General features: G+C 27.0%; 3 protein-coding genes across 3 annotated transcripts; 2 read left to right on the top strand and 1 right to left on the bottom strand.

The window, feature by feature from the left end:
• Window positions 1-965: 965 nt before the first annotated feature.
• Window positions 966-4138, bottom strand: LOC109597078 (uncharacterized). The gene is made up of 5 exons (XM_020012705.1): window positions 3967-4138; window positions 3132-3465; window positions 1721-1870; window positions 1202-1309; window positions 966-1083 (listed from the first exon to the last, which is right to left on the bottom strand). The coding sequence occupies exons 1-5, from the start codon at window positions 4136-4138 to the stop codon at window positions 966-968; spliced, it is 882 nt and encodes a 293-aa protein (XP_019868264.1).
• A 1160-nt stretch (window positions 4139-5298) lies between these two features.
• On the top strand, window positions 5299-8279 carry LOC109597077 (uncharacterized). The gene is made up of 8 exons (XM_020012704.2): window positions 5299-5430; window positions 5746-5924; window positions 6143-6247; window positions 6568-6769; window positions 7453-7554; window positions 7637-7827; window positions 7914-8024; window positions 8105-8279. The coding sequence occupies exons 1-8, from the start codon at window positions 5299-5301 to the stop codon at window positions 8277-8279; spliced, it is 1197 nt and encodes a 398-aa protein (XP_019868263.2).
• Window positions 8280-10561: 2282 nt separating this feature from the next.
• LOC109597103 (acetylcholine receptor subunit alpha-like 1) lies at window positions 10562-21235 on the top strand. Its single transcript, XM_020012730.2, has 7 exons — window positions 10562-10663; window positions 17189-17386; window positions 18728-18772; window positions 18830-18939; window positions 19153-19333; window positions 19398-20303; window positions 20925-21235. The coding sequence occupies exons 2-7, from the start codon at window positions 17198-17200 to the stop codon at window positions 21126-21128; spliced, it is 1635 nt and encodes a 544-aa protein (XP_019868289.1). The 5' UTR covers window positions 10562-10663; window positions 17189-17197; the 3' UTR covers window positions 21129-21235.
• The last annotated feature ends 5473 nt before the right edge of the window (window positions 21236-26708 follow it).

Here is a 26708-nt window from a genome sequence, read left to right on the forward strand (position 1 = left end):
AAAGAATGCTAAATTGCAAGTAAAAAAAGTTCACCATCGAATATTACATTTTTAAAAATGTGTAACAAAATTTACACAATATTATTGCATCTAACAAATGTATAATGAAATTATACATAGATACTTAGCATTATATTATTGAATTAAAAACAAATAATGGTGTAGATATATCATAAATACATAATACAAAATTTACTTTCTCTACCTATAAAATTGTTTATTTTGTATATTTTTTATACAATTTATAAATTTCTTTGACAGAGGGAGACTCATTGTCGACTACTTTGCCGTATATTGGTATGGGCATTAAGACTAAAATAAATTTAAAATACTTACAGTCTAGAATTGCAAATTTTCAAATAATATTTTTAACTTTAATATAGGAAATCTAGGAAATTCAAATTATCCATGTGTATTATATATAGTATTTAGAGTACTTCTCAGTTTAGTTATATTGTAATGAAATATTGTTAAACAAATATGATCAATTACTTAAGTTTATTTATGCATAATGGTTAAACTATGAAAGAAGTGTTAAAATGTCATTTCCATCTATATTTCAGAAAAAAATTGTGAATTTTATAGAATTGGTAATTGAATTAATTTTTATGGATTGAATGAATATCATACATTAACTAATTGTAATAACTTTTTATTGGTCTTTCTCGTGTGGAATCCTCGTTGCCCCAGCTAGCAACAATTATTGTATTGTGATACGTAATTTTCACTGAATATCAACGGTTGGAATAGTATTTCTGAACCACTATTTAAAGTATAGCGTTTAAGAAAACATTCAAGCACACAAGATTTATTTTTAAAATCATATTATTCTTTCAAGGAAATTCATTCATAGTACACAATTTATAGTATACAATTAACTTGAAATCCAAAGTACCATTTCTTACAGCTAGGAAGTAGTCTTGATTTTTAATAAATGAAAAAACTATTTGTATTAATAATATTTATTAAAATATGTTGCCCCATACAGAATGATTACATGTAGGATAAGCTTCTGTGCAATTTTTATGTCTAGCTGCAAAATCATACTTGTCTTCATCTTGATGTGTTATATCTGGTTTTGTTCTGAAAATAATTAATTATTTATAATTAAAAAAATATTAATTTTAAAGAACTACTACTAGAATTTTTGAGTTATTCATTTCCCTGAACAACAACATGCACATGTTTTATGTACTCTTACCTAAAGATAACTTTGATTATCTCCTCCATGAAAGTGCCTTTTTCCTTCGATGCTCTGCTCACTTCACATACGGCTTTCAGTAAACACGCCTTCCCGTCTTTACTCAACCTAAATACAAACTTACTGTATTGATTGTTTCGAAATTATAAAACGACAAATTTTTTTTATTTAAAAAGTATAGATCTTTATAAATATTTTCTAATATTTCAAACTATTAAAGTGAGATGAAGTCTTTATTATTTAAACATTGATGAGCTTTAAATTGTAATTAAACAGTTTACGAATTACATTACTATTGCCACCAGTAAATCAATAAGACTAAACCAAGACCTATTTGGTAGTGAAATATGAGGTATTAATAAAAAATTATTACAATAAAAAGAAAGCTAAGAATAAGTCTAATACCAAATAGAATGAGCGACTTCACGAATAAGACTAAAATCAAGACTAAGTTGCTTTGCTGACTTGTTTATGGACTTACAAATTAGGAATTACTCTCTCAAGTTAAAATTAACTTACGCAGTAAAGAAATTTTCTACTTTCGTATACAAGTCCCTCCGAGTCCTCTTATAAATTCTGTGATATACAGGATCCACATAAGCTGTTACAGGTTCGTAGTTACTATAATCATTTATCGGTTGGTTACTTCTATAACCATCACTAATAGGTCTGTAAAATTAATCACAATTAATTATCATTACTCACTTAAATTATGCGTGTAATGTATTATACATATTTATCTATATTTATATCTCAATTTTTATTAATTACTAGACATTTATGTTGAATTTGTTCAATTTAATTACTTAACATGAATCAACAATCTTAGTTTGCATATGTTGTATTCCAAGTCAACTCAAACAGCTTGAAAAATTGAGAATAAATTAACATTAAAAAATATAAACGATAATTATTAAAAATATATTCTATTTTTTATCTTCAAATTTTAACTTTTTTAAATGTGACATATTTTTAGAAAAATGTTTGTCTTATTTCTGTGCATTCAATTGATAATAATTTTAGAAAATTGTTAATTAGTTATTATTCGGAAACGAACTATTTAAATCAACGTCGTAAAATATTCTTTTAGAGTTTTTGATTAATTTTTGTATAAATAAATATAAATTTTCTAATATTTTAACAAACTTCCACAAGTATATCATTATCTTCGTTGCAATTTACCATTAATATTTAAATTTATTTGTCATCAATTTAACTATTTTCAAACAATATTCGTTATTATATAGAAAACATCATAGTTAGTAATCAAGAATGTATTATTAAATATTCATTATTGAAAATTATATGACAAAAGTTAAGAACATGTATAGGAGCAAAAATGTGTGTAAATAATAAATCCATAAAAATAATTAAAAGAGCAACGAAAAATTTGATGTACGTATTTTATAAATTCTAAATATTGATTTTATTGTAAAATCTATAATTTTAAACACTAAATATTTTTTGACAATCTTCCTGTTTTTTCTTATTTTTTAGAAATTATACAAAAAAAGTTTTTGAAATTATACAAAAATATGTAATATTATTAAAATCAAGGTGGAAAAACTAAAAACAAACGCGATTTTTTTTATGATCAATAAGGTATAAAAAATTGTAAAAATTAAAAGTGGTTTTCAAACTGTCCGATTTGAATTGGAATACCTCATCCACGTATGTCATTAAGCTCTACAATTATATATTATATATACAATATCTTTGAATATACATTATATTTGTGTATTTATGAGTTACAATGTGAAGTAGAAACTTTGTACCCCTTTTTAAACACAAATTTCCCTCAGGGATGAGTGTAAGATTTAATATAGTTAACGTTCATCAAACATGTATTAGTCTATTGTCATACTTTCTCGAATTATCGTCAATTACTAATCGACTACTACTAAAGTATAAAAAGCTAGTATAAACTTACTTCTTCAAAAATGTGTTGTAGTTGCCATTTAATGTGCTATAGACTGACGGACTTAATAGAGAATTAATGGTATTATAACCTGAGTTCCCTATTTTATTAAGCATGAAAGGATTATAAAAGCTCTTCAGATTTTTGACAGGTGCCGGATACTTGTCATTTTTTACAGTCCATCCACCGGAAGAAGTTTGTTCTCCTTCGTCTATTCGATGTAAAACTTCAGCTGGTTTTCTGTATGGAGCAACCGGATCGTGGGGAAGTTCCCATGCAAGAGCAGCCGTAGCTCCCAAAGTAAATATTTGACCCACTCCTAACGATGGTATAGTCAAACAATATACTGAAACAGACACGAAGTTCAGTTACAAAGTTACTTCATTCAATTGTCACACGTTAACATGATTTCGCTATCAATTTATAAAAGAAAATAATTTTATCAAAATTTATTTATACACTATATAATATTTATAAAGATTAAATATAAATAAAACATTATTTAATTTTTTTATATTAACATAATTTTTTATTTATCATACTAAGAATATTTCTGCACATATTACGTATTTCTTAAGTTATCCCTTACGGTATATATGGACCCGTAAAAACGTTAGTTTTCTTATTAGCATCAGTTTTTGAACTATTGTACTTACATATTTAAATTAGTAGAATTAATTCAATTCATAAAAAGTTTAATAAAATACATATATAATTAATTACCAGTTAATTATTTTTTATGAATAAATAATGTACATAATAGACAGTTTTTCCTTAACATAACTCTCATAAAATATATCAAGCATTATGTACCAACACCGATGTTATTGTGGGCGTCTATACTGACCTAGTTGCAAAGAACTTCCCTCTGGAAAAACAAGATAGCGTTTTCTCCTTGATAAAGTTTTTTTACTGTCATTTTTATTATCTATTTGAATTGCTATGTCCTCTTGTAAACTTTGTAATGTCACTTTTATTAATATTGCCACTAAAAATACACAAACAATTAGTTTATTCATCTTGGTTTATGTGTTTCACGACGAACGCGACAAAAGTAAATCAAAAATTATTTCCTTTTGTTAATTGATTTACCGTTGGTGCTAACGGATCCTAAGATGTTTCATTACGATGTAATTATAAATAAATATTGACTCAAACGTTCCTTATCCGGTATAATTTGTATAATAATTAACACTATTTTGTAATGATCTACTTAGACAATGACAAATAATTTTTTAATACAAATTTTTTTCTATACTTTTTTCACTTACAGTAAAAATTTCTGTATTAAAAGAAATTAGGATTGAGAAGTAGTAAATTTAAAATAATGTAATATCAATTATATTATTCATTTATTTATATTTTCATTTCAAATTACCATCAAAGAATAAATCTGGAACCAATAAAAATAATTTATTTAATTCATGAATTAGAAATTTTTACTTTTTTCATACTTTTAAAATATAATTTAGCCAAAGCGAGTGTTAGATTATAGGTTAAAATTCTACTTATAAATATTATTAAGTATATCGAGTTACTGTTATTGAATACGAAGTATTCATATTTTTTAATTCTAGAAAATAAGTAGAAAATTAATTTCTTGAACATATATTACATATATGAATAAACGTTTTCTTTTTGTATTCTTATATCATATTCATGCATCAAAAAAATGTTGCGCAATTACATCTAGACTACTTTACTTTCAACTATAGAGTCATTAATTGATAAATAAGTTGAACATTTTCCTTAGTACCAATAGCCAAAGAAGATCTAGTAATGTGCAATAGCCAATATTTTTAATGACTGAAAGTTAGAAAATATGAAAATAAAACATTCTTACATCATTATTAGTATTTATCGAACTAACAAAAATCGTCTTGTTCCCAGAAAGATACAGTTTCTACAAACAAGTATGTGCCTTCATGTTCTTCCGTATAAACCTAATATGTTAAAAACATATACAGTCAGATTTTTCAGATAGATTAAAAGCATAATGTTACATTATTTCAAAGCTACTCATTTAAATTTTTGAATTACATTTAACCATGTAAACTTATGGTTAAAGTGGGGCAGATTTGTTTGCAGTACTCATAAAAATCATTAGAACCACACATAACACAAAATTTGTTTTGAACACATTTGTAATTACTGAGCAGTAAATGTCGCTAGACTAACTATGAAGATTTTTAGCATCATAACTATTTTCATTTTTGCTATTTCCATAAAATTGGACGAGGCGAAAAATGGCGAAGTAATCTTATCTCGTCGTAAAAGATTTGTTGCTTTTCCAGAAGGTTCCACGATCATTGTAAGTTTTTATTATATCAACTTATTGATTTTGATTGTAACTGACTTCACATTTTATAGGCTAGGTAGCACATAAAATCTTCTGGTGATATGTTTCTTAGAATGTTTTATTAGTTTTATCAAAAAAGCCTCAATGGTGTGATCACAACATTGATTAATTGAATATTTTGTTTACTTTAAATTTAGTTGTTATTGATCATTTAATAATAATAATAATATATACAGTGACGATGCAGTGAAAAAATTGAGGGACACAACTTACTTAACTTTTTATCTAATTGTATTTCATCTTTCTAAATTAAATGTTTTTCCGTAGTTTGCTCTGTGTAATACGGCTGCTCTGATTGCCCCATTTCAAATATTTACAGAAGGTGTAAATTGGGGTATTTCCTATGACTTACCTAATGGAACAATACTTTTAGATACAAAAAAATACATTAATCGACGAAGACAAAGAAGAGAACTGTACAATAGTATAGAGACTGTTATAGAATCGTAAGTAGAAAGATTTTGTTGTGTCAGTCTTATTGAGTCTCCGCTTACGACGGATATTTGTTGATATTATAAGTGTTTTCTTAATATCCTTGATATAAATATAATAGAGTATAAAGTTCAATTAGTGATACAAAAACTTTAATATTTTTATATATGTTGTTTATAAACAAAAATAATATTAAATATATCTAATAATTTATTTGTAATATCTATTTTAGGATGGGTTTTGAAGGAAAAAATTGTATGTATAGAGCCTTATGTGAAGCCCCCAGAATTTTAACCAGAAATTCTCTTTATGAAAATTTGCTTCATATATTTTTCAAGTAAGTATCGGTGGTTCATACACCATCATTTTTAAAAGTATATTGAGTTATGGTTTAAAAAATAATAATATTAAAATACACATGTTTATAAACAAATATTACATGAAAATTAAAGAAAGATCTTTTTTTTTCAAACAACTATCCTTTTTAATAGTTTCATAACTTATTTTAACAACCAGAGGTGATAATATCATTTTCTAATATTTTTCTTATAAATTAGATAAATCTAAGGTTTATTTTAGTTAGCTCACATTCGGAACGAACGCCGCAGTGTTATTTAACGATTGAATTGACAAGCTAGTAATAGAGTTAATTGATAGGTTTCCGCAAGAGCCCATTTCCGACTATGAACCGGAGGATCATCGCCTCTACCATTGGGCGTATCGTCAGGGTATGGAAAATAAGCAACAGGACTGCGCCACCCTGTTCCCGACGTGTTCAATCTCCTTGATTGATCTCGCACTGGGATATTACAACGATTATCGGGAGGAACAAGATTATAAAACATTTACTAATCTTCAATAAACTGGTTTTGATCAAGTATTTGGCTTTTAATCGATTACCTTCTCTCATCGGCTGTGCTTGGAACGACTGTCTATTTATTATCCTGCTGTTTGTTCTCTTTTCAATTAACTAAATTAATTGTAATTTGGCTGCTAAGATAATTGGGTAATGATTGTGAATTTGTTTTACACTTACAAATTATCTCTTCCTTTTATATTAAACATTTTTATACAACTATCTAATACTATTACTTTGATAAGTTTCTAATAAAATTCTTTATAAAATTTTAAAAATAGAAAATTTTCCTGGTATCAAAAGATTTTCATATTGTAGAAGTCTAATGAGTTTTTTTTAAATTTGGATGATGTCCATAGAATAAAATCTAGAACATTTATCTACACAATTAATAGTAATAAAAGTCATTGAAACATTTTCTATTGAGACTGTTCATACAACAAATAAAAAATACATACAAAATTAGCTTGGATAAGTCTAGTCGGATCCAAATCCACTAATACTAAAAACAATTAAATACCGTTTCAATTTCGAAATGATTTACACGTCAGTCTTTGGTGTACTTTAGTATTTAGTTTAGTATTTACATGTACGTCACACATTTGCAGTTATGTGGTTAAACTGGCTCATCTTGAGTACTGTGTTTGAAACTAGAGAAAATAATAATGAAAGCACACATTTATTTCTTAATTTTTATATGCGTTGTTAGTAATATTTTATGTGCATCTAATAAAATCCTCTCGAGAAAAAGACGCTATCTTACGTTTCCTGAGGGATCCAGCTTATCAGTAAGTAATTAAATTCTTAATAAAACTTAATGTTGACAAAATACTGAGGCAGTCATAATATTTTATAAGATTCACATTTAAGGTGGCTATATGTATGACAGCACAAATGGGAATAACACCTGGTGAAATATTTACTGAAGGAGTAAATTGGGGTATATCTTATGAACTGCCGAACGATACTAAATCATTTAAAGATTTTAAAAAACCATTAGCTGTAATGAGACGAAGGAACAGGCGAGATTTATATGGGAAAATGGAAACTATCATAAATTCGTAAGTAACTTAATGTACATAATTACTCTTTACAATATTAACTAAGCTTTAGCAGAAATATATCATCATGACTAATTGCTTTTTAGAATGGGATACAATGGCAGAAGTTGCATACTACGAGCAGTGTGTGAAACAAAAAACAAGTTGAAGCCTAAAGGAGAAACTCTTCTCGAAGAAATTTTAAATATTGTTTTTCGGTAAGATTAACTAAGTCTTATAACTCTATATGACTTATGTTAGTAGTTAGTTAGTTAATTTAAAAGTTTATTTAATTTAGGTTTCCACAACAGAAATTGTCAGCTTCGGAGCCTGAAGAACACAAAATATATCAACAAGCCACTCGAATAGGGGAAAATGGAAACCAAGAAGATTGTGAAAGGGAATTTGCCGATTGTCCCTTTTCTTTAATTGATATGGCTTTAGGTTATTATTCTGCAGAGGGTTATGCTTAAAAATAAAATTTCACAGTAATGATGTCGTTTCTTATGCAAGATTCCATTTCATTTATTTTGTTTCTATAAAACAATGGTTCACATTTTCACGATTTGTAAACCGCCAAGACCCGTGCTTTTATCAAATTGTAAGTAAATAATTTGAAACAGCAACCCACTTAAATATTATACTTAATCAATTCTTCATTAAAATGTTAGCTACTTCCATTAAAAGCTGTAAAAGGATCTGATGAAATAAGCGGTGTTTTAAAAGTATCAGATTACTAGTCCGTCCAATTATTTTTTATCGCTTTCCTAATATTAGGTCTGTAAGAACACAAATAGTATCATGATAAAATTTAATCACTAATTATATACAACTTATTATAAAGGATTATTTACATAATAATTTAATCCTACTAGATTAAAAAATATAATAATTTTCTGTCAATAAATATTAAGCAAAATAAGAAGGTGCCATCTACTTTAATTATTACTCTGCTTAAAATAACTTTTTAATAAATGGCACAAAATATAATAATATAGAAAACTACACTGATAAAAACTAAATTAAGGATATATTATTTATATCCATTAAATTAAATTTAATGTTTTTTATAATTTTATTTTTGATGATCTATTTTTATATATTTGAATTATGATATAACTTTTTTAATACAGATAATTATCTAAATCCATTGATTTACATTGATTTGTTGTTATCATCAAACTTGTGTTTCTCATGAAATTGCAGAAAAAAATATAAGTAACTACAATAAGAGATAGATAGACAATATACATACAAACAAACATACATATGTTTTAAAAAATATTTGTTATAAAGTTTTATTAGGACCATGAATAAGTTCTCAATGTTTCTTTTACAAAATAAAAGCTTTATTTAAAATATAAGGAACAAAAATAATTTACTCAAAGTATTGGCCATGACTAACCAATACTTTCTAAGTAGTTTGAGGCTAAGCAAGAATCAATCGATTCTTTAGTATCTTCGTAAGAATGGAAGCGCTGCTCAACCAGGCCATGTGCCACCTGGCCACGGAATAGAAGAAAATCGAAAATGGATGTCAGGTGACGGGGTAGAAAGCGTTGCCAAGTAGGTTTTCACTGGTTTTTGAGGTCGAGCGTGGTCATGTCATCACTTTGTTATGTCTTGACGACTCTCAGCTTCAAACCATGCCCAATGTCCTTACTCCTGGATCTTTTCTAGCACTTTTAAACGTTTTGAAACTGTTGACTTATCTACAAGTAATTTTTTCTGCTATCGTCTGACATCTGTCTTGATCAAATAATTTCTCCAATAATTTCCCTTCAATTTTTTTCGGTATGCCAGAACATTCTTCATCCTGAAGTATCTCGCATGATTCTGTGAGCCTCATCTGTATATTTCTTTAAATAAAATAGTACCATAAAATTCCTCCCAAATACACTTTATTTGGCACAAAAGTAGGCAGTTTCAGGACCAATAATAAGTTACTTTGTTTACTCTAAACTGACATAGCATACACTGAAATTTAACATTAGATACAGAACTTGCACCTTGCATGTAGACTACTATCCGAAATTACATGCACGGAGTACTGTTACAGCTTTTTTTGAAGAAACAGCGGGAAATTATATAAAAAAGCAACATATATAAACAAAAAAATGAACAAAAAACAAAATTATTTAAAAATAATAAATACTACATTATTTATATAATAACTATTGTTGATATCAATAAATACTTTTTTTTTTGTAAAGATTCAATAAAAATATATATAATATTTATGAAATATTTCGTTAATTAAATATAACGTTAATTAAACTATTCATTAATCGTATATTTATTATAAACAATATAATTTTCATTTTAATAGTTTATTGTTAATTAATGTTTTATGTTTATAAAACAATTTATGTTTCTTTATACCTATATTTTTAAATTGGAAATGTATAAATACAAATCTACATTACTCGTACATTATTTTATTTCTATTATTAACAATATATTGTAAATTCTCCGACCACCTGTCTCTTGTCAATACGTCGTCAAACATAGTGCATAATTCAGCAAGCAGTAATGAAAACGGAGAAAATTAATAGGGATACCGCAACGGTCTGCAGATGGTATATCCATTCATTCATAGTGGCAATGATAAATCCGGTCCACCCTCCAGAATCCACCACTCCGACCGGGTATTGACTGAACCGTTTCGGTGGTTCTCGCGCACATTCGCTACACCAAAGAACTCCATGGGATGCTGCACCCCAGTAGCAAGGGATGCTTAGGCGGCACCACAGCCCGCCGGTCGAGGCCACGAAGTGACGGTGCGAGTGCCAAAAAAAAAATGAACTTTCTCACTGAAACACCATTTTTTATTCCTTCCGGGCGAATCATGTAAGAGGTGAGTCTTTGACTGCAAATCCGTTTTTTACATCCGGCGTCTCCTACGAATTTCTTATTAAATTCTTTTACATTTTTGTAAAGTGGGCGTTCACTTTTGCCAACTATCCTTTTCCGCATTATACTAAGGATATTGCAGATTTAGGTTTCTAAGCTGATTTATACTGAAAGTTTATACTGCAAAAACGTTTTTCTAAGCATATTTGTAAAAAATATTGATATATGTTAAAGATATTAGATATATTAGAGGCACACACTCCCACTTTCATTATGCAATTGTTTACATATTGTAACAAAATTTTTTACTCTTCTCTTCATACTACATACTACACTACGTTAACTAGTACAAAATACAAATAATTAGATTCTATTTAAAAATATAGTAAATATTTATTAATTAAAAAAAAAATCATAATTATAATTATTTTATTACAATTACTATTATTATTATTATTATTATTATTATTATTATTATTAAAGTTTATACAGTTTGATTCACAATTTATACTTAATGTTTTTGTTGATGAAATATTTAAAATTTGATATTTATAAGTATAAGTTTATTAACAAAGCCTCAATTGCTTTCAAAATTGTTTAATTTACATTTTATTTTATATCATCAATATGAAAGTTTTTTCTAAAATTCGTTGATCTTCCAAAGTGGGCGTTTACTATTGTTGACATTTCATGTAAAAGGAAGGATTGTCTTGTTTATATCGTTTCTTTACTTATACCATTGTTTAATTTTCATCTAATATTAAGTTATTTCAATTAGAACAGGTCTTGATGTTAATTATTTTTTTTTTTAAACGATTAGATTAGATTAGAAAAAGATTAACCAATCGAAACATTGCGTAATCAATTGGAAATTTGATGCCCAAAATATTTTCCATTTATAAATTTATAAGGCTTACTTTGAGATAATATTAAAGCAGTAATATGTATTTACATAATGTATACTTCTTTTCATTATTTCTAATATTAAAAATTGTAACAATACTTTCTTTCACTAACTATATATGTTGTTATAATCATTTTTTGCTAAAAATTGGTAGTATAACAAATTTTATTGATAAATAAAATTTTCAATACATGATAACCTAGATAAATTGCATAAAATAATTACTGTTTATTGAAGCAATTGTAAGTCCTAGAGAAAGCAGCAATTGTGCTTTAACGGTCTCCTAACAATGTTCACACCCTCTTGTGTTTGATATAGAGAGACGGTTTCGGCAACAAATCGATTTGATTTGGGTTAGCTGCCTTCACAACAACTTAATTTACAAGAAAGTTATAATCTTAGATAGTCAGGTCTATCAACAGCTTAAACTCCGAAGAAAGCCCTCATCAATTGAAGTTGGTTGATTAAATAAATAATTAGCCAACATGTCAGATGCATTATCAAATTTAATAAATTATTATTGTAAAAATAAATTTATAATAATGATTATTGTATTGAATATCACAATCTTAATATCTATGGCTATATTAATAAACCATTAATTGATACATAGTCACATTGATCCCCATCATAATAATATACTGGGTTCAGTCAATTTGGATGCAGCATCAGATATTGCGGTTCATTACGTAAATAATGCATCTGTGAATAATTTAGTTTTCTCCTATCTCCAGGAAATTAATTGGAAACCAGCATTTCCTGATACATAGAAACGTTATAACAATACATCAATTTAGTTCTGTAGAAATAAATCAAATTTTCAGCTTGACATAATGTATGGGCAAAAATATATACATCAATTTAGTTTTGCGATAAACAATTTTTAAATTTATTCGTTATATCAGAACAAAATAAAATAAAAGAAAATATTTGAAATAATTATAAATTAATATATATCATATATATTTTATATAATTTTATTTTATTACCTTTAAACATTTAAGGCGGTTTCATAAATATCAACGAGGTAAACAACTTAGGGGAGTAAGGCGTCTATAATCACTTCCTTATCGTGTAAAAACTTCGTCGGTATTTAAATTAGGAATTTCCTTTATTGGAAACCCGCAAAACGATCAATATGTATTAGGTGCAATTAAACTGTGATGGAAAATAATAAAATTAACCGATCAGATTAAATCCTCATAGACTTAAAATCTAATAATTTTTCGAATGCAAAATAAACATATTTATATACTTGTAAATTTTAAATTGGTCAGAAAACTAGTTTACATAATAAATGCATCACTTGGAAATAAACTTTTCTGGTCAAATTTTACATACAATTCGAAATTGTTAATACATTTTTTTAAGTTAATATCATATTGTTATTACTTTTTTATCTGTACAAACGGTATTTTTATGATATTTTACATTTTTTTTTTTTTCTCCTATTTTTAATTTGGAGAGATAGGAACATTCGAAACTATTTTATAATTCCCTAATTATGGTTCGGTAATTTTGGGTAAACGAACATGAAAAAAGGATTGTTTTCTTTTCTATATTTTCTAACTTTCAAACATTAAGAATCAGAGAAAAAACATCAAAACCGATAATTTTTTTGTTCCCATAGACATGCTTCGAGTATCTTTTTATGTATTTGTCTTATATGCTCTAACTGACACTAAATTACTTTTTGTTTGTTACTAAAATTGATATTTCAATCATAAAGGACGTCAAGCAAGACTCGGCACTACTAAAAATGATGTTAATAGTCTTGCATTTCAATAGTTATTATCGATTTTCCAATATTTTCTATCTAAAATATTTAAAAATGGGTGTTTAAACACCCTCTAATTGAAATCAAATGAAACGAGAAAGTTGATACGTAAAAATTGTTAAGAATTTACTATTTTGCTTTTTTTTCCTTAAAAATAGGTACAAAGTAGACATTTTTACCAATATTTTATTACTGAGGAAATAAGATATAAGAATTAATAGAAAGTAGTCATTTTAGGTGATTATTATTGAGCTTATTAACTAATTATAACAAAAAAACAAACCTACTTTTTAAGAACAAATAGCGAACATAATTGATATATTATTGTAATATAATATTTTAAATTGAATATAAAGACCTCTAAAATTTTAAAAATGGCCGAAACAGTCTCAGTTAAATAATTATATTTGTCGACTGAAGATTTATGTATATGGAGATAAAAAGTGCTATAACTCTATAATACTTGAAATATATGAGTTTTAGAAAATACGTATGAAATTTCTCAAAATATGTAAATTCAAATGTTATTAATATTCATTGATAAAGCAGTTAAACCATAGTGGTTGTTTGACAGGAATATAATAATATAAAAACAGGAATAAAAATAATATTAATTAATTTTCTGTTAAGCTCTTGCACTGTTATAAACAATTTAATATATTAGGAAAAGTTCTGTTATGCATTTTTAATATCACAGATCTATCAAAAAGTTTAAGGCATGTCGCCAACATTGCAATATCCATTGGGGAGAAAATTAAGATGTAGAACAGACACAAGAGAATAAAATTTTTAACCATTAATATTTAAAAATTTTTTATTACATTTTATTTTTAAACTTAATTATACATATCTATACTAAATTAACTAATCAATTTAATTAACAAAATTGCTTTAAAAAATAAAATAATAAATAATATACAGTCGAAATTCGAGTTATCAAGTAAAAAATATTTACATTATTTATTAGCTGTACTTTACGTCAACAATTATTTTTTGTTTCTTCTTAATATTTTTAAATTTAAAAATTCAAATTCTAGCTTGATTAATGAAGCTTGAGCCTTCATAAAGAATATTCCCAAATATTAACCACACGCATCTCTGCCAGTTAGTTGCCAGTTCCTTGTCAGTTATTAAATCGCTTTTTCTGTCTAACCATATTTAAATTTATCTTCTTTATTATAAAACTACTCTATATAGGTAGAATATAGAGATATACATTAAATAACTTCTGTTTAAACAACAAAAAGTGAATTAAGAGTCCATGTACTGATCCATTCTTCATTTTAAGCAATGTCAGTATAATTAATTACATTAAAAATGCTACACTGCACAAATGTCTTATTAAATTTACTCTTATCTTTTAAGAGAAAACTTAGTACTCCTACAACCTGATGATTTAGTCTAATTTCAAAAACTTCATCCACAAATTTTCAGTTCATAATAATTTCTGAGTGAATTATCGCTATACTAGTACAAAGCACAAAATTCGTCAGATGTTGATATAATAATAAACCACTCATTCATCAATGAATATAAATTCTGCACCTTTCAGTAGTTATGTTGTTTCGACATTTTGTGTTGCAAATCAAAAGGTACATACTTATCTTTCTCGAAATATTGAAGTTATACAACACCTTTGTCATCTTCAATATTCGATTTAGGACCACATAATTAGCATAATCTGTGGGCTACGTTACCTTACCTTATTCAAGTATCTTTTTATATCATATAACTTAAACTAAATCAAATACAATCTTTTTTAAGCACATCCATTTCTCCTATTATTTTTTACATTTTCATACAATAATTACATTATTTCAAAGTAGAATTACCAAATTATCATCTTCAATTACACATCAACTATGGGTTACGTGACTATCTTATACGAATTTTATGGCTTGAATAAATATTACGTGTAGAATGGTGGAAAAATAGAAAGATTCTTTGAGAAAATTGTATGAGTCAAGAAAAATATTTGGCTAATATAATAAATATTTTTAAATTTTAGTTTAGTTCGACATTTTGTGTTGCAAATCAAAAACTACGTACTTATCTTTCTCGAAAAATTGGAGTTACACAACACGTTTTTCATCTTCAATATTCGATTTAGAACCACGTAATTACCATAATCTGTGGGCTACATTACCTTATCTTATACAAGTACCTTTTTATATTATGTGATTTAAACTAAATCAAATACATTTTTTTAGACACATCCATTTCTCCTATTATTTTTTACATTTAATACAATAATTACATTATTTCAAACTAGAATTACCAAATTATCATCTTCAATTACACATCAACTATGGGTTACGTGACTATTTTATACGAATTTTATGGCCTAAATAAATATTACGTGTAGAATGGTGGAAAAATAGAAAGATTCTTTGAGAAAATTGTATAACTCATTTATTATAAGTTTGTTATCAGTAATCATTCCACAATTTATGCTCTAGAAACAAAATATTCTCAAACAGACAAAAACTTAAATTATTTACATCGTTACAATTTGGTATAAAATATATAATCAGAATCATATAATTCTTTCTAAAAAGGGTTAGTTTTTTAGTTATGTATGATCTAAATGATTTAGTCAGATTAATAAGATTTTGGAAAAATTAATTCTATCTAATTCTTTACTAAATGCTTAATTTTGAGGTATTGCACTTTGTGAAATTTATTATTTTTTATTACTTATGATATGCAATAATTTGTATGTATATATATATATATATATATATATATATATATATATATATATATATATATATATATATATATATAAAATGTATAAAGTATTTTAGAATTTTTATTTATTTGGCCTATAATTTAATATTTTTCGATTAATAGGTTTATAAAAAATATATACACCAGTTTTCATTCATCTACGTTAAAAATAAACTAAGTAAATATTCATTAAAACATTCGTTTCGTTTTCAAAGAGATCAAGAAATTTTTGAACGAGTTAATGAAGAAAAAGAGAGGAATATTATTTCCGTTTTTTTATTTGAGTATATATATATATATATATATATATATATATATATATATATACTCAAATTTTAAATCATTAATAATAAATATACTGAATATGTTTTTGAATATATTTTGCATATTTTCTGTATTTTCATTTTTCTCAACAAGACCTGGCTATGTCACTGTCAAATATGTTGAGATTTCGCGATGAGGTTTAATGGTAGATCACCCTTTTGGTTTGTATTTGAAGTACCAAATAATAATACGCATAAAAGACCGAATAAAGTAATATTTTTTTTAATATCATGAAACTAATAATAAAAAATACAATGCTTTATATTTATTAAACCAATTTTGTTAATAGTTGTTTCCTTGTTTGTAATAGTTCAGGTTATTGTTTATTTTAAAAAGTGTTCTTTACAAATTAATAGGAAATTATGCTTTTTATCATTAATAGATTTATGAATTTAAAATAGATTGTCAAATGGATGTTAACACACTATAAGCGGGTCGGGTAATAATACCCGTCTCGAGAACTGTTGATTATTATCGGGTCGGGTAATTTTTACCTTTTTGAATGTACTTACTTTAAAAACGAGGTGAGTTAATTTTACTCTATTGGTTTACATACGGAACTGAAAGAATTATCTCTTAGTTTTTGTTATCATTCAATAACTTAGTTTGGACTATTTTGCTGCCCGCCTATAGTGTGTTAAGAAAGAAATCAAATTTGAAGAACATCAGTAAAAAAATTAAATGTTAAAGTCCTAGACCTTGAGTTTTTATGTTCGTTCCTTTTAAACTCTAATATTTAGATATTGAACGTAGTTTTTTACTAGGAAACTAAATTGGATTAATTCTTGTTTCAGCGAGGTGCAATGGAGCTCTTGCTCACCCTATCATGGTTGGTTCTATGCGGACTGAGTCCAAGTTTTGCCAATCCCGACGCCAAACGTCTCTACGATGATCTCCTCTCCAACTACAATCGTCTCATTAGACCCGTCGGCAACAACTCGGATCGTCTCACAGTTAAAATGGGACTACGTTTATCTCAACTCATAGACGTGGTAATGCCTTTTTAGTTACAATTTTATAAAAAAATTATTTAAGTTGTAAACGTATACAATATTATGTTTTGTGAAACTTAGTTGAAGAATATGCAATCAATTACCACTGAACTAACTAAATAAGTCTGGATAATATTATTTAATTTATCAATTTTAGTTGTAAAATTTTAAGTCAAATGAAGAATTTTGAATATCAAAGTCACTACGACAGTATTAATTAATAAAATATTTTTACTACTACATTAGTAGTAGTATTTGTAAGTACTAAGTCAAAATTAGTAATGTAAAATATTTTGAACAGAAAAAAGATCGAAAGGAAAAAACAGCTGGAATAACTTTGAAACGTTAAATTTGAATTTGCATATATTTCTAAATTTGCCAGGACATTCATATGGAACCAAGTAATATAGACGGAATCAAATTAATGCTCATTAGAATATCTTATATGTAGTTTATAGTCTGTGGAGTCATTAATAAATCTAGTGATTTAGATAAATTGAAACTTGTTTCTTTTAAACAAGACTATATACGAAGTTGGAAATAAATAATACAATAACAAAATAAAATTTACGTATATATCAAATTTTAAGGTAGTTTTACTACAACTCTTAGTGACATTTGTAATGAGATTGCCCTCGTTACTTAATAACCGTTTTTTAACATTTGGTTAATAATCTGTTTTGAGTCAACAAAAATTTAATTTAAAAAATATGTTTAATAACCTATATTTTTTACAATTTAAATCGGTTGAACTACAAAAAATTAATATATTTTTTTAATAACACAAAATACATGTAAAAAGAATTCAAATATACACAAAACCATTTAATGAATTCCTTCTTCATTAAACTATATTCAACTTATATAATTATACTATGTAAATATACAGAGTGATCAAGAATGATAAAAAACTTGGATAAGATTGAAAATTATGAACGTAAGTATATAACTTAGAAACACTCATTCAAATCAATGAGCATAAAACTTCAATACACAGATCTCCTGTGTAAAAGTTTTTCACCACTTTATTTAACATGAACTTTTTATTGAATTGGCACCGCTAAAATGAAAATTTTTAATATTAGATTCAGATAACTTTTTAATAAGACCGATTTTTTTATTTTTAAATAGAATTAAGTAATATTAATTAACTAAATGAAAATATTCTAAAAATATAGAGATTATTAACAATATTATATTATTATTATTATAATCTTTTGGTTTATTTTAATATACAAAAAGTAACTTGGTGTATCAAATGAATACGTTTACTTTCAACACAACAATGACGAATATTAAGGTTGCTAAATATGTAAATCTGTGTAACTTGTTTATTTACAGAACTTAAAGAACCAGATCATGACAACAAACGTGTGGGTAGAACAGGTAAGAACTTTAAAAATTTTTATTGACTTTCCTATAATCTGAGTTCACGAATTTTAGGAATGGAACGACTATAAACTAAAATGGAATCCGGATGACTATGGGGGCGTAGAAACCCTCCATGTTCCTTCGGAGCACATTTGGCTTCCAGACATTGTGTTATATAATAAGTGAGTTTTTTCGAAGTAACTTTTTAACCTACTTATTTAATGCTTCACACAATTAAAGGGTTGAAAGAGGCATTTGCATATTTAAAAGTAGATTTTTTTGTTGTACTCTAATACTACTCATGTTACATAAGTTATAATTGACAATTTTGTTTTAATAATTCGATAAATATTATTTGGATATATTTTTAATATCTGATTTACATATTATTTCAGTGCTGACGGAAATTACGAAGTAACAATAATGACCAAAGCTATCCTACATCACACAGGAAAAGTAATATGGAAACCTCCTGCCATCTATAAGTCCTTTTGTGAAATTGATGTGGAATATTTCCCTTTCGACGAACAAACGTGCTTTATGAAATTTGGATCCTGGACGTATGACGGATACATGGTAATACCATTTACAATAAAATTATTTGAGGAAATCGTTTATATACGTTTCGTCTTTATTATAGGTTGACTTAAGACATCTATCACAGGTGCAGGACTCAAACAAAATCGACATGGGCATAGATCTACAGGACTACTACATATCAGTCGAGTGGGACATAATGCGCGTGCCGGCAGTCCGCAATGAGAAATTTTACAGTTGTTGTGAGGAACCCTATCCCGACATTATATTCAATATCACACTACGCAGGAAGACCCTATTCTACACCGTCAATTTAATCATTCCCTGCGTCGGAATATCATTCCTATCAATTTTAGTATTCTACCTGCCCTCCGACTCCGGTGAAAAAGTATCTCTTTCCATCTCGATCCTGCTTTCGCTCACCGTGTTTTTTTTGCTACTGGTCGAGATCATACCCCCCACTTCCCTTACAGTGCCTCTGCTAGGAAAATACTTACTTTTTACAATGTTATTGTGTACGTTATCGGTCGTAATAACCATCATAGTGCTCAATGTGAACTTTCGATCACCAGTCACGCATAAACTTGCACCGTGGGTTCGTGGTGTGTTCATAGATTTTCTACCGAAATTCCTGTTCATCGATCGACCTAAAAAAGATGATGACGACAACAAGGGTCAGGACAGCATGTTAACAGACGTCATCCAATTACCAATGATGGACAAATGCAAACCGTATGAGAAAACGTCTTTCGACAGTTTCGATCTAGGTCTTCCACCTCCAAGATTCGAAGTGCCACCTTCTTGTTTTGGAGAACCACCATTTCCTCTGCCATTGACCGGAGGAGATGAAGAATTGTACAGTCCCGCTAGTTGTAGAACAAATACATTCGATGGCACGAGTGACGCCAGTCCATCGTTCGAAAAACTCGACCTCCACGATATGGAGAAAACTATTGCAGATTCCAGATTCATTGCTCAACATGTTAGAAATAAGGATTCATTTGAAAACGTAAGTAAAATAAATCAAGTTAGTCTCAAATGTATATTCTTCAAAATTAATATAATTTAATAAAAGTTTTAAACGTAAAAAAATTGTAATGCCAAAGAAAATATGAAAAAGTAGTCGTAATCTCTACGAGGAGGTCTAAATTTTAACTCTATAAATAGAGTATAAATAGAGGCTACTATACATTCACTTACAGAACCAAATTTCATTGTTAAAGAAACGTTTTTGCTCAGTGATGCATTGGCCTTATTTAATGAAGTGGATCCTAAAAACAATTATTTTTAAATAGAGCACCGACCCCTTTTTTCTTGATATTTCATTTTAATAGAACCTCACCTATCAATACTTCACATTTTTAAGACTACTATTCTTCTCATTCTATTTTTTCAATTATAAATACATGGCATTAAAACTCTTCTACTTTTATAACCAAAAAGATAATTTATATAAAAAATATATTCATAAACTAATATTCATAATTTATTGGATATTTTACATTTCCCTTTCATTATCCATACATATATCGCATACTACAAATATGTTATTGATATTATTTCAAACTTAAGCCCAATAAAACCCAAAAAATGATATGATTCTTGAAATTTAATATGGATATTTGTTTAGGTGGAAGAAGATTGGAAATACGTTGCTATGGTAATGGACCGACTTTTCCTTTGGATATTCACAGTGGCTTGCATTGTCGGCACGGGCATTATTATTTTTAATGCTCCATCTCTATATGATACCACCAAACCCATTGACGTTCTCATCTCGAAAGTAGCCAAGAAGAAAATGGCTTTACTAAAAATGGTGCCAGAAGAACTGTGAAAAAAAACGCGTGTGAAAGTCTGTTACCATTGAAGACTCAGATAACGATGATAATCACTAATATAGTAATTGTTATGTTATGTAATTGATAAATCAATAATATTACAATGTTGATGCTGTTTCATTTATAATATATTGTAGATTAGTAATTATGATATTAAATAAAACTTTTTCAGTATATAAATCGAGTTTAAATTGTAACAACTATTTTCTTAGATTACCAATATAAAATTAATTAATTGTTTATCTAATAATGAAATAATGTTGCGATATTTATATATTTATGTTTATTTGTTTAAATAGTTGCATATGTAATGGAGGCGACTCTCCTCATAGATTTTATTTATTTTTACAGATTTTTAAATATATGTTAGAATTATATGCCGAATTTGCTCATTCTCTGATATAAATACTCAGTCTGCAATATGATCAAAGCCAAATGGTCACTTGCCGAAATGGGATTCTATTTCGAAAATTGTTTACTCTAATTTATACAATTCGTGAGCTATTGCTTGATGAGCACCTCATTTTTGATTATACAGTTCAGGATTGTTCAATTTATAAGCAAACAGTTCCCGATATGTTGCATCTTTCGTTTCTTGCAGTAAAACTGTTTTAACAATAAACTTATGCAATGTAGTCAACGAACATGACCGAAATAGTGAAATCATCGGTAAAAGTGTCATCTTATATTGATAAGCCACATGAACAGTAATTTCACTTCGCCATTATAAGAACAAGTGAAGGAGTCTTTCGGAGAAAATTAATAAAGACAAAATAAGTGTTGGATTATCGCAGAGATTAAATAGGTTTGAGATTCTTAGAATTGTAAAAATTAAAAAAAAATAAAGAGCGGAGAAAAGAAATGATGAATCAGTTTTAATAAAATATCACGTTATAGTGTCATAATTATATAATATTCTCGAAAAAGCTTAACAAAAGACAGACAAACTAAAATTAGGAATGGAAAAAGAAGTTAATGAACAGTATTGTAATATTGGTAGAAATATTATTGAACAATATATGAAATTATGTTTACAGTAACAACTAAAGAAAAAACTTAAAAAAGGGACTGGTTACAAAGCCATTACTATCCAATCAGTTTAACAAAAGGGGTCCAGTTGATTTTATAGATATGCAATCAAATAAAGACGAAGAATTTAAATTTATATTAAATTATCATGACCATCTTAGCAAATTTGTGTTTTTCCAACGTTTGAAAACAAGAGCCGAAGAAATAGCTTATAATTTATTGGACATATTTTGTATAATTATAGTGATAATGGCGAAGAATTCGTAAATGCAGTTTTCAATAATTTAGCTCATATGTTTGAATTATTAATGGAAAACCACTACATTCTGAGAGTGATGAATATGTGGACATTAAATGAATGAAAATAACTCGACTAAATGGTCTGAAGGTTTAATATTTGTGCAAATGAAAAAAAAAAATAAGTCCTCCCACAGAGACCATGATAAATGGCCTTAAAGATTCTGATGTAATGGCCTAGTCAACAGGTCTGCTGGTTCATATTTATGTACTTACCTCAAATGTAATTATTTACTTTGAATAAAGGAGTATGTTTAAAAAAATCTTTGCATCATCTAAAGGAGAAGGGTGTCGTAGCCCTAAAAATGGCTAGGTCTTAGAATAAAGGACTTGAATTTATTGGTATACGGAATTGAATTTAGTGGAATATAATTGTACAGTTGATTACTCTAAAATAGTTAATCTAACATGCAACTTAACTTTGTGAGGCGGTCGGAGTGACAAATAGGTACATGGATGGCACAAATATTTTCTTGATTAGCTTTTCTTGTCACTCTCACCCTTACTTGCTCTCTGCTGTACTTAAGAGCACATATGCTAATAGACCCAAACTAAACTAAATTAATTAAGTATCAAATTTCACTAACCATATTTACTTTGGAAACCCATAACTAATCAGTTATCACCCAATTATTGCAAACTCTTGACTTTGGGTCTAACAGGCGGACTTAGGATTACAAATTGCAAGGCGAGGAAGATAGAGAAAAATTGTTATCACCATGCAAAATTATAGAAAATACTGTAGCAAATCTAAAAGAATCTTTTAACGCAGAACGCGAAAACGATACAAATGGGTAAATAATTACAACTGTACTAAATGAGATGGAAGTCCATGAAGTTCAAATTGAGCAAGATGAAATTGGAAATACAAGAAATTGATGGTTTTACTGAACATTTGAATGCAGGGCTACAACTTTTTGATGAAAATTTAGGTGGCACTAAAGTGCTGAAAAATATCGGGTAAGTTCATTTATCTGTACTGTAACATCTTTTTTGAATCACATAGATTTTTGTCATTATTTACTATATTTTATAAACTAGGTACATCTGAGGTCGTTTTGACGAAAATGTATATTAGAAATGTGTTTTAGGTTAATAATATTTTCGATTTTGTAGTTTTCTGGTGTATTTAAGCCAAAATCACTCTTACAGCTATTTCAAAGTGAATTTATAACTTGGGAAATATTCAATTAAGGTCATCTTCAATGAGACAGATTGGTGCTAAGAAACTAGGTCTAACCAAGGGTTTATAAAATGTGGCTGCAAGAAACAGTGCGAAAATATGCATGAATTAAAATAAAATGTAACAGCAAATGTCATGTTGTAACAAACAATTTATTAACACTAAAAATTCCATTTAAGTTATAGGGTGTTTCCGATAAGAAATCAACGTTATTTTACTTGAGAAGTATCATTTGATGATCACCGGTCAAAATATATTCATAATCGGCATTTGAGCAAGTCTGAATTGCTCAGTTTGCGAACTGTATAAATTAGAATAAACAAATTCCGAAATAGAATCTCATTTCGCTTTGATCATTTCCCGGACTGAGTATTTATTTCGGCGGATGGGTGAATTTGGCATAAGAGCATATACAAATACACTATTGTAATAAATATTTAATATGGATTTCCTTATAAAATTTTCATGTTTAAATAATTAATTTTATCATTCTTAATATTATAAAATATATTTAAAAGATATATAAATTTTGAAATATTAAATAAGTTATTTCAAAAATGATGTAAAGCATTTTAGAGTGAATACAGGGCGCAGATTTTTTAATAAGTACTCTGTATCCAGATATGTACCATGAAATCTGTCTGCATGTACCATGAAAATAAAAGTTTTTACTTATATGGCATCTAGGAAAACATAAGTAAAAGTTTTTACTTAAAAAGCATCTAGGAAAACATAAGTAAAATTTTTTGCTGTACGAAAAACTAATAACCCAGCCTACATCTTTGTATTACAGCCTGCCTATCTCATCCACCAGATTGTGTATATTTTCGATATTTTGGGAAAAGCTGGATTTCCCCATATTACCTGCAATATCAGACGTGTTTTTGATATAATAATGTATTAAGTTAATTCTTCCAATTTTACAACTTAAAATTGGATAGAAACTTTAATATTTTATAACACTCCAAAGTTATAGAAAGTTTAAATATCATGGTTTGGGGTTAAATTAATTATTTAAATTATTCAAATGAACTTTACATTGTGAGAGACGTAAACATAAAGTAAATATTAAAATCATTTTAAATCATAACCCATGTTTTGAACACGATTACCTCGGATATACATAACAATATAATATCTAATAATAGTATAATATTTTTATGATCAAAATCACAATTTTACTATACGAATTTTTACTTTTACAATAGTAAGGAAATATTAAATAATTAATTATTATATAATTCAATAATGTATGAGGTGATTAGTAATTAAAGTTTCGGATTTCGATAGATTTATAGATATATTTAAAAAATTCTTACGTTGGTCTGTACCCACTTCTATTTTTTACAATGTTAATGAAAGACTATATATTAAGTTAATTTAGTTGAAAAAATAATTGAACACGCGTGTGTGCGTTTCTGTATTACTTTCTAATGTATCAAGTAATTATTTAATCTCTTCTCTACTATGGTAGGTATCCAAACAATAAAATTAATCAACAAATATAATTCAGGATTTCATGATTTTCATTTCATGAAAGAGGTTAATGAATAAACATAGATATAATTTTTACAATATAATTTTGTTTAACAAATGTGTTCATATTATCAATATTCAAAAAAATTATAATCAAGTATGACTTGAATTTTGAAAAGAAACCTTACCATATGCTCAAAGTATTTAAGAAATACAATATTTTAGTTACACTCCAAAAAAAAAATATTCTTCATTTTCTAAACTAGAACATATTTAAGATAAACAAATGATGATAATTGAAAACTTTTATTGAAGCGTTGACTCTTATAAATAATATTAAACTTACGACACCATTTAGATTATTTTATATTTTATCAAATTTGATTTAAACGTGTCATTATGATACTATTCTATTTTAATAGAGTAATTGAACATAATTGCGAAATTAAATTTCTGTAATTACAAACATGTATTGAAGATGTATGGTACTTAAACTCATACACTTCAAATCGTTTAGTTAATAATGAAGAGTAAATATTTTTTTTTTTAATTTTATAAGTAGCGTACTGTTTACATTTCTATTTTAAGGTGACAGCTACTTCATAATTTTTTGAATTTGTGCTAATTTAAATTATTTCTCGTTAATCCATACATATTCATGAAGCAAATGGTGGTTAATATTTGTTCTTTTTTATGTAATAATTACAAAACGTTTATTGCTTTCAAGTAGTCTTCAAAGTAGAAGTCGACTTTAGAGAACTCTAAATATGCAATGTAACCCATATACATATCTGTTACTACTTTTTTTTAGTATTTGTTTTATTACTTGGGTTTCTAGCAAATATTTGTTAACAATTGTTTTCGCAATCATTTTTAAGAAAAGTGATAGTTGTAACTTACATAAAAAATCTTCTATTCAGCAAGGGTTTAATTGATAGTTTTAAACATAGTTTTTTTTATTTTTTGAATTTGACCTAATTCAAATTAATTAATTTCTCGTTAATCCTTATATGTTCATGAATGAATGTTCATGAATGAAATGGTGGTTAATATTTGTTCTCTTTTATGTAATAATTACAAAACATAATGTAACCCATATACATATCTGTTATTATTTTTATTTTAGTATTTGTTTTATTACTTGGGTATCTAGCAAATATTTGTTAACAATTGTTTCCACAATCTTTTTTAAGAAAAGTGATAGTTTATCACTTACAGATATTATTCAGCTGACAGATTGAAACATTCTTTTTTTATTTAAAATAAAACATATAAAATATTAAAGATATATTTGATTGGTGATTTGTCTGAATGTAACGTACAAAAAGTAAAGAAATATTTACTAGAATTTAATTATAACCAATTATTTTCTGAGTATGTCAAACAAGTCAGTTCTTTCCTAAGACGAAGAAAACTATTTTGAAAGAACTTTTAATTATACTCGTCGGAAATATTGAATAATATTCATATATAGTAAAAAATTGTACCACAAACTTGCGCAAAAATTTAAAAAGAAAAAAAATTTTGAATTTTTAGAAAGCTTTTTGGCATGTTATTTTATGGCTTGTGTGTATAAAGTTGTTAATGAATA

Source organism: Aethina tumida, chromosome 3 (genome assembly GCF_024364675.1).
Source record: "Aethina tumida isolate Nest 87 chromosome 3, icAetTumi1.1, whole genome shotgun sequence".
Classification (NCBI taxonomy): Eukaryota; Metazoa; Arthropoda; class Insecta; order Coleoptera; family Nitidulidae; genus Aethina; species Aethina tumida.

Bases quoted from the DNA above. Each gene is read 5' to 3' on its own strand.
- LOC109597078 (XM_020012705.1), bottom strand. From the start codon at position 4,138: ATGAATAAACTAATTGTTTGTGTATTTTTAGTGGCAATATTAATAAAA. The intron at 3,466-3,966 runs GTCAGTATAGAC...TGTCTGTTTCAG, and splicing joins GGGAAGTTCTTTGCAACTAG to TATATTGTTTGACTATACCA. The intron at 1,310-1,720 runs GTAAGTTAATTT...GTTTGTATTTAG, and splicing joins GTAGAAAATTTCTTTACTGC to GTTGAGTAAAGACGGGAAGG.
- LOC109597077 (XM_020012704.2), top strand. From the start codon at position 5,299: ATGAAGATTTTTAGCATCATAACTATTTTCATTTTTGCTATTTCCATA. The intron at 5,925-6,142 runs GTAAGTAGAAAG...TATCTATTTTAG, and splicing joins ATAGAGACTGTTATAGAATC to GATGGGTTTTGAAGGAAAAA. The intron at 8,025-8,104 runs GTAAGATTAACT...TATTTAATTTAG, and splicing joins ATTTTAAATATTGTTTTTCG to GTTTCCACAACAGAAATTGT.
- LOC109597103 (XM_020012730.2), top strand. From the start codon at position 17,198: ATGGAGCTCTTGCTCACCCTATCATGGTTGGTTCTATGCGGACTGAGT. The intron at 18,773-18,829 runs GTAAGAACTTTA...CACGAATTTTAG, and splicing joins CAAACGTGTGGGTAGAACAG to GAATGGAACGACTATAAACT. The intron at 20,304-20,924 runs GTAAGTAAAATA...ATATTTGTTTAG, and splicing joins ATAAGGATTCATTTGAAAAC to GTGGAAGAAGATTGGAAATA.